Below are 9,736 nucleotides of genomic sequence, written 5' to 3'. Positions count from 1 at the left end.
TAAACAATCGAACAATCTGCAGCAGAGACCGTGAAATACTCTAAATACGTAATCTCAAATTAGAGTTAAAGTTTTACTTTACCCAGCCTGGTTGTTCATGACCTTGACATTCAAATGCATTCCAAGATACTCAAGTATTGCTGCTCAGATATACATGTATTCTGTTAAGGAGGGATTCTTCTCTTGAGAACACTTATTTCTTATATTTAAAAATCAATGAAATTTTCACAGAATCAAGAAGACAATATCACTAAGTGATGGTATCAGTTAGATTAAATTTGACCGTTTTATATTAGAGGCAAGGTCAGGTCAAGGTCAGTACCTTTTCCCTGGACATTAAGAATAAAAAATTACTGTTGCCAATCATGTGATGCCTACTTCCATTTCAATAAATTAAATGTTTTTCTTTTTGCATAAAGAGATATTACCATATAGGGTCTATAAGATGACATTACCAAATTGACATAAATAATTTTAACTAAAATGGATATTGGCTAATCCGAATTTTCTCTATTTTTCTTAAAATTTTAAGATATTTTAGTTATTTTTATATGCTTCCTATATTTAAATTTTTCTTATTTTCACATATGGTAAAGTTGTCACATAAAGATACAAAATGATATAAGAACAAAAAGTTTTGACCGTTTACTAAGAGAGAAAAAACACTTTTTACGGATTTTTGGCTCAAATCTGAACTTAGATTGGAAGCTTTTAAAAGCTAACATAATTGAAATTTGTTTGGAAAATCATATTTATTTCATATTATTTCAAAACTTAAGTCCCTTATTATTAATTTAACTTACATTTAAAATTTTTCTCCAAGTCTTTGATTGTGTAAATATTATAACTAAATTCATTGTTCTATAATCATTTTGAGAGGCAGAAAAGAAAATATTTTCATACGCCGCCATTCCGCCAAAAATATAGTCCCTGCTAGATTTCAAATCAGTTTACCATTTCTATTTAAAGTTGTACAATTGTGATGAGGAAAGAAAAATATGATCTTTTAAATCTCTTACATCTAAATATATAAAATATATAAGCAAATATACTTTGAATATTTCATCTAGTCAGAAACCAGACAAGAATCCCTCCTTAAAAGAAATCGATATTTCAAACAGGCAGTGTTAAGTGCAGTGATCTATTTGGACAGTCCGATCATGGCAGCCAAAATATGTTGTCCCAATCATCATATTATTCGTTTTGAAAAGCAACGTGTAATTTAGCTTCTGTACTACTCACTTCTGTGGTACTGTTAAGATCTTGAAATTTTTGTAGTGTTTTTGCTCTGCTGTGTCTTAACTGAAATCAACACTAGTGAGTACTTTTCTTTCAATATTTATTCATGCAGTTTTACAGCTACATTTTGATTCATTGATTTCAAATTTAGGTACATGTAAGCAGTAACGGTGCAAATAAGTTTCATACTCAGCAATCAAATAAAAACGCAATCAACAATGACACACAATTCCCTTTCTTCGGCCTCTGTACACATCCTTGAACTAATCATATTTCATGATAAAAATGCCATTTTCCTAAAATTTCAAAATGTCCCTATTAAAAAACTCAATAACAAAACAATGCATAAAACATTAATTCGTCAAATTGGTAGATTCTAACTAGGTCTGATATTAATATTAGTCAAAAACTTGTAGTATTCACTGACGTCACAGAAGAGCATGTAATCCTTGATATACTTAGGAAGATTAAGTTTTTGCAATGCAGTATACAGATTGACTGTAAAACATCTCCTGATGACGTCACGACAGCATGCTTGAAGAGTTTTTGGTTGTGTTTCTGTGAATAAATCAGTGAGATCTATCAAATTGTCCATTTGTCGAATCAAAGAAGACTGCCTTTTCATGATACTTATTTCCTTTTTCTTGTTTACTCCACAATGTAGGAGAACCTCTGTCAATCGAGTATTATTTTTCTGAACAGCTTTCTGCAGACATGATACGCCAAACGGATTCGATAAATTGGGATCCGCCCCAGAAATAAGCAATAACTCGGCGATTTCAGTTTTGCCTAAAACAATAGCTCTGTACAAAGGAGTTTCCAACGTTCCGAAGCACTGATAGTTTAAGTTACAGTTCTTGGCAAGAAAGGCTTTAAAAACCTCCAAGAAATCCTCAAAGTTGTCAAATACTGTCACAGCAATGTGTAAAGGTGTGAGGCCACTGTATTGTTTCCTAGCATTTACATCGTATCCTGCAACAAAACAAAACAATAATTAAAAGTTGAGCAAAAAGCTCTGATGTCTAAAAGAGTCTTTCTTAATATTGAACTGAAAACTAAATTTGTAAGTATATAACTGAATATCGAAAGTTCAATGTTTCATGATATTTATGCCCCCGGATCGAAAGATCCCGGGGGTATATTGTTTTTGTCCTGTCTGTCTGTTTGTCCGTTTGTCTGTCTGTCTGTTGTCAACTTTAACCTTGCCCATAACTTTTGATTGGTTGGAGCTATGACTTTCATATTTCACATGTGTATTCCTTTTGACAAGACCTTTCTTTGGGTACCATCATATTTGACCTTTTGACCTTGACCTTGGAGTTTGACCTACTTTTGAAAAACTTTAACCTTGGCCATAACTTTTCAATGGTTGGAGCTAGGGCTTTCATACTTTATATATGTAGTCCTTGTGAAAAGACCTTCCTTTGGACACCAACCACTATGACCCTTTGACCTTGACCTTGGAGTTTGACCTACTTTTGAAAAACTTTAACCTTGGCCATAACTTTTCAATGGTTGGAGCTAGGGCTTTCATACTTCCCATATGTAATCCTTGTGACAAAACCTTTTTTTGGATACCAACCACTTTGACCTTGACCTAGGAGTTTGACCTACTTTTGAAAAACTTTAACCTTGTCCAAAACTTTTGAATGGTTGGTGCTAGGGCTTTCATACTTCACATATGTAATCCTTGTGACAAGACCTTTTTTGGATACCAACCAATTTGACCTTTTGACCTTGACCTAGGAGTTTGACCTACTATTGAAAACATTAACCTTGGCCATAACTTTTGAATGGTTGATTAGGGATTTGTTACTTCACATATGTAATCCTTGTGACATAACCTTCCTTTGGATACCAACCACTTTGACCCTTTGACCTTGACATAGGAGTTTGACCTTTTTTTGAAAAACTTTAACCTTGGCCATAACTTTTGAATGGTTGGTGCTAGGGCTTTCATACTTCACATATGTAATCCTTGTGACAAGACCTTCCTTTGGATACCAACCACTTTGACCTTGAAGTTTTACTTACTTTTAAAAAACTTTAACCTTTGCCCTAACTTTTGAACAGTTGCAGCTAGGTCTTTCAAATTTCACAGGTATATTCCTCAAGACAAGACCATTCTTTGGGTACCAACATTTTTTTATCTTTTGGCCTGGATTTTGACTTGCATTTGAGAAACTTTGACCTTCGCCATAACCTGCCATACGGGGGCATCAGTGTTTCACAAACACATTTTGTTTTACCTGCATTTAGTAATGCTTTCACGACTGTTAAGTTTTTCTGTTTCACTGCATAATGGAGTGGTGTGTTCCCCTTCCGGTCGACCTGATTGGATACTTGTCTCCCTTCTCTTATCAAGCACAAGGCAGTGTTTGTGAAATTATTCTGGGCGGCCAACAGCAACAAAGTCATATCTGTAATGCAAAATGTAGAGTTTTGGTGTTAATTAGCAGTCAATACCGCGTATTATACAGGTGACAACATTATGATGTACATGGTTGTTTGGGTGCTGCATGAACATTTTATTGCATTGGGAAGTTAAATTTTCTAAGAACGACACTCTTGGCCAAGAATTAGGATTTTCCACACAGTAATATTTCTACAAATGGTAAACTTTTTCATAGGACACCATAGCTTCTGTGTGTTTGTTAAGTCTTCATAAACAAGACACAGATCTTTTTTTCAAACTTAAATCATTGTCTTGATAAGTATGTGATATCCCCATTCATTGCAAGGCCGGGGGGGGGGGGGGGGGGTGTTTAATTTTGCCAATATATATCATATAATAGGAAACAAAGCTAGTTTACGGCTGTGCCCCCTCAATAATAGCCCCTTGTTTTGCTTCACAAAGAATTTTTGTTAGGTTGTCCCCCAAAACTGAATTCTACAGTTAAATTGCATCCCCTGCCCCAAGCAAAATTGTTCCCTACAGGTCTGTGCAGCTGTTAATTGTTATTCAAAATGATATACATGTAAATTAAACCATTCACTTTGACCTTGACTTTTATTGAATGAAGACATTTATTTCTTTACAACATTCTAGCTAATGAAGAATATTGATGGTAAGACAATATAAAGTCTCTAGTTTTTGATGGTGAGAATGTAACATGTGGTGAAAGTACTAATTTTTAGACCTATATGTGCTTCAATGAAAATAATTATTGGGTCACATAATAAGCAATGATTATGCCAATTAAGATTTACTTTTATCAAATAATTTAAAATATAGGTTTCTGTTAATTTTCAACTAAGTTTTGTTCAATAGGAGATTTTTTTTTGAGGAAGTAACATACTTTTCACAGTAACCTTTATGTTGAAAATACGGCATCCCGCAAGATCAATTGATCAGGGGATTATGAAGAGTTTTTAATGTGCATAATTGCTAAAAAAGAGCTGTATACCCTATTCTGCAGCTTTCAGTAATTTCAACGGTTTCTGTCTGTAATTTGAGCTTTTCATCCATCATCTGTTGTCTTAATTTTCTAGAAAAATGACTGTATAATTGATAACCTTAGACATGTTAGACGAGAATTTTTTTACTGTGTTGTTAATATCCTTTGTGTCAGCATGTATCATGCATAAATGGCAATCGATCTGAAAACAAGTATGATTAAGGTTTTTAACTGAATTCCTATAATTGCTCAAGTATTATATGACATTAAAAGAATTGAAATTCAGGGCATATCCCAGAGGCATAAAGCTCCGAAGCCAATCCGTAATCCGTATTTCAATATAAAAATCTGGGATAAATAGGGAATTTCTGTCATTATGATAGTAAATTAAAAAGCTCGGCAAGAGATGTTGATTTGAACAAATCTACCTGAACATATACTGAGGATGCTTGCATATTTTGTATCATTAGTCCACTAACGACCCTGTTTTCATGAGGAGAAGATTTTTACAGATTTTTTAACATATACATGTATTCCCATGTAAAATTTTGATCCCCTAATGTGGCCCCACCCTACCCCTAAGGATCATGATTTGAACTTTTTTTTTAAAATGCACTATTTGAGGAAGCTTGCATATATTTAATTTATAATAATAAAATATCAAATTATGGTCTGCTGTTCTTGAGAAGAATTTTTTACATTTTTCTATGTATCCCCAGAATGTAAAGCTTTGACCATCATTCAGTTGATGGTTTGAACAGAATTTGAATCTGCACTACCTAAGGATAATATTTATATCACTAAATCATGGCTGTGGAAGATTTTGAAAGATTTTTAACAAATTTCCATGTAGAACTTTAATCCCCTATTGTGACCCCCCTCCCCCCCCGAGGCCATATGCATGGCTTCTGAATCAACAAAATAATATGAATCTGCACTACCTAAGGAAGCTAGTATATATATATATAACAATAATCATGACCCAAACTGTTCTTGAAAAGAAGATTTTTAAAGATTTTTTAACAAATTATATTCCCCTGTAAAACTTTGATCACCCTTTATGGCCCAATGCTCCCTACCCCCAGGGGTCATGACTTGGACAAAGTTGAATCTGCACTACCCATGGATCCTTGTATATTAATATCACTAATCATGGACTTGCTGTTTTATGAGGAAGACTTGTAAACAAATTTTCTTACATATTTCCATGTAAAGGATTGATCCCTATCGTGGCCCCACCCTCTCCAAGAGGCCATCAATTTAAACAATCTTGAATCAACACCATGTCAGAAAGCTTTCATATAATTTTCATCTTGCCTGCTCCAGTGGTTCTTGGGAAGATTTTTAAATGACCACATCAAATTTTCACTATTTCTTAATTACATTTGTATATCTCCCCTTGAAAAAATAGCATCATGACCTTTAGCACAAATTTTTAAGTCCCCTTCAACCAATGATGCTTTGTGGCAAGTTTGGTTGAAATTGGCTGCATGTTTCTGGAGAAGAAGTCGAAAATGTGAAAAATTTACAGATGGCACATGCCAGATAGGTGGACAGATACCAAAGCGACCAGAAACTATTTGATCAGAAATACAAACTTGAGCTTTTGGCTCAAGTGAGCTAAAAAATGATGCAGATATGATAACCATAAATATACACCCATAAATACACACCCTTAGACTGAACATTAGATATTAAGATATGCTTACTTCATATTAAATATTACTCTATTAGATATTAATATAATAGGCTTACTTTATCCGTGAATATAAGCATTATTGCAGTTATGCAGTAGGCTACATGTATATATTTTAAAATATTTTTTAGGAAATCATAAATCTTTAGATCTGAGTACTAGTTGTTAAATTATTTGAATGCAGCACATATTTATTTCAAAAGTGCTTTCAAAGTAAATGCAGTTTGTAAATGTAATTTAATTATAGTAAATATATCATTACATTTTAGAAATTATTATACAAGCATTGAACTTTATTGTCTGACGTCATGGCGTCAGACAGTATTAGATTTAGCCAAGGCTTGTTGGTCAAGTCGTTCAATAGAATTCTTGTGATAACTTGATCTTGGAAACTTCATACTCAGTTGGAGAGCATGGGGAGTACAGAAAACAATCATGCTAAACAGCCAAACAAACCAGAGTACTGGACCTATTTATTATCACATTATACATTACAGGTTACATAACATTTGGCCATTCTGGAATGCATATCATTTATGTCCAGCAAAACAGCAGGAATGAAGCTGATCAGGTCAACACTTGTCTATTATCTTTATCAGATTAACTAAATGGATGTTTATTTTCAATACATACTAAGACTCTCTACCTTTAGAATTTTTATAAATCTACACATATTCATAACCTGCAGATGTTTGATTTCCGCCCCTCGTGAATTAAAAATTGTGAGTGTATTTACCAATAACTAGTTGTCGCCCGCATGGCGCAGTGGTTAGAGTGTCTGCTCTAGAGTCGCGGCGTAAGGAGTTGATCCTTACGTCGCGGGTTCGAATCCCACTGTGGGACGTGGAGATCGGTCTTTCGGATGAGACCGCATAAACCGAGGTCCCGTGTCGCAGTAGGTGCTGGCACGAAAAAGATCCCTCACTGCTCAATGGCCGTAAGTGCCGAGTATAGGACAAAATTTGCAGCTCTCCACCGGCAAGTGGTGGCGTCTCCATATGAGTGAAAAATTCTCGAGAGGGACGTTAAACAACATACAAACAAACAAACAAACAAACAAACCAATAACTAGTTAATATCTATAATGTAACTATAACATAGTTCAAAAATTATCAAAGTGAAGGATAGATGTTGAATATTCTTTTGCTTAAAGACAGATGATACAAACAATTTTTATTGAATATCTTGAAAATAACAACTAAAGCCATGTTTCTAAAGTAAAATGAATAAATTTAACCGCATAGTTTTTAATTTTTCATTCGAAATTTCACATTAATAAGATTTAAAGTGACAAAAATTGTATAGATTAATAAGGATGGTTGAAGACAGGTAGAATTTTGAACACCATAGAAAGTTTACAATTTCTTAATAATTTAGAAATTTATTATTTGCATCATTTGCGATCAAAATAGGTCCAAAAATATACACCTATCCAGACATCCACTTCTTGTTTGTATCATTTGTCCTTAAATGCAAAGATGTTAGCTACGTTCATTTCTTTAAATAAGACATTTCTTAACTATCAAAATTGTTCACCAATTGATTTTTATATGTTGCAACTTTTTCTTTCAAAAAGACTGGTTTTGTATCCAATGAACAGACCCGTTGGAAGAAATTTCAGAAATTTGCAGTTTAGGGTGGACATTATCAAGGAAAAATTCCTTATAGAGCATACAAAAGTTATCAAAAGTTAATATTTACATGATTTAGGTGACACAATCATAAAATAGCTATGTATATAAATCGACAAAATTATTGCCCCCCCCCCCCCCCCCGGTTCCTACGTCTAAGAAAAAAGAAATTACAAGTAATATAATGTACACAGAGTAAATTCATGACAAGTTTTATTTGATGTTGATGCCACTGAATTGAATTTTTTTTTGTTTCTTAGCAAAAGAAATCATTTCATGACTAAGACTCATGTTGATTACACTGTATTTAACATTTCTTGATTCTCCACGTAAAAATAAATTTGCTCAAGTCAGACAAGCTTTTTAGGAAAGCTAATACTTGTACTATTCTTTGATTAAGTTTACAATGATTACTGTACCTGCATTGGGTCACCTCCTTCCATGATGTTTACATCACATTTGTAGGAAATTGACAGTGAAAGAAGAGATATTTGAGATAATTCGTACATAAAAATGTCGATTTCAAAAGTGTCCAGGATATATTTTGCATCCAAAAATATTTTCAGTGCCGTTTATAAGATATATATTAAAATTATGTTTAAACAAGTCATCTGAAAACAATAAAAATAATAATAAAAAAAAATAAATGAATAAATACAAGACTATATGACAGGAATATAGTATACATGTATAAGATGGATGTTATAAATTAATAAATAGATAAATAAATGAATAAATAAATAAATAAATAAATACAAGATTATTTGGAAGGAATATAGTATATAAGATGGATGTTAGAATATTGTGTTAAACGACTGCTTCAGTGAGAAGCAATATGAACACCAACGATACTGCATGTAATTCAGAAGTGATTAAAGAAATAGTTAGATGACATGATCAATATACACATATATACATGTAGCTGGTTCCAACTGACAACCAGGTAACAACGTCGTCTGCTCATTATTACAATTTTTTTTATAGTATTAGAGGAACTTATATTCAATTCTACAAGTTATAATCCATCTTATACTAAGAAATATAGATTCTTCAAAATCACATGTCAGTTTTAAATACATTTAAATAACTTATTTGGGAATTTAAAAAGAAAATTGAATAATATAATGACAGCTAGGTCTGTCATCTCACATCTCGTGTGGCAAATCTAAACATTTTACATACAAGATTTATATACATGTCAGATAAAAACGAATCCAAATCGCTGTTCTTGTGGAAATAAAGAGGATGTCATAAAAAATATATTTTTTGTGTGTGTAGAAATTATTTTGATGCTAGACGTTTAATTAAGGGTGAATGCACTACTTGTAAGAAACTAATCCTAAAACACATTTTTAAGCCGAGTTACAAAGGGCACAGTATTATCGACATTATTGAAATTGCTAAATCTACTGACATGTAGTTATATTTTTTGTTTTCGTAATTTTCGTTTTTTTCTCCTATACATGTATCAATTTTTTCTTCCTATCTTTATCCAACAGGGAAGTTTCTTTTGTTCTTATGTTTTTTGTTTTGTATTGTTTGTTTGTTTGTTTTGTATTTTTTTTTGGGGGGGGGGGTGCTTTTTTGGAGAAGGGCAAGGAAAACGTACGAGGTGATCAAAAAGTTCGCGAACTATCTAGATATATTTAAAAAACCACAATTCAGATCAGAATGAAATTTGGCACACATAGTCATACACATGTTCTATAAATAGCAGATGTTAAATAATGTTTTGCTCCGTGTTTGTGACGTCACCATGTGAAATGACGTCA

At 32.9% G+C, this 9,736-nt stretch overlaps 1 protein-coding gene across 1 annotated transcript; it reads right to left on the bottom strand.

Annotated features, from left to right (window-relative positions):
• Window positions 1-1,458: 1,458 nt before the first annotated feature.
• Window positions 1,459-8,407, bottom strand: LOC133189059 (poly [ADP-ribose] polymerase tankyrase-1-like). Its single transcript, XM_061324498.1, has 3 exons — window positions 8,384-8,407; window positions 3,489-3,659; window positions 1,459-2,211 (listed from the first exon to the last, which is right to left on the bottom strand). The coding sequence occupies exons 2-3, from the start codon at window positions 3,655-3,657 to the stop codon at window positions 1,616-1,618; spliced, it is 765 nt and encodes a 254-aa protein (XP_061180482.1). The 5' UTR covers window positions 3,658-3,659; window positions 8,384-8,407; the 3' UTR covers window positions 1,459-1,615.
• Window positions 8,408-9,736: the final 1,329 nt, after the last annotated feature.

Source organism: Saccostrea echinata, unplaced genomic scaffold (assembly GCF_033153115.1).
Source record: "Saccostrea echinata isolate AGI-Se365-2 ecotype Australia unplaced genomic scaffold, CSIRO_AGI_Sech_v1 ptg000016l, whole genome shotgun sequence".
Taxonomy (NCBI): Eukaryota; Metazoa; Mollusca; class Bivalvia; order Ostreida; family Ostreidae; genus Saccostrea; species Saccostrea echinata.
Note: the sequence above shows the minus strand (reverse complement) of the source record. Positions and strands in the feature narration are given on the sequence as shown.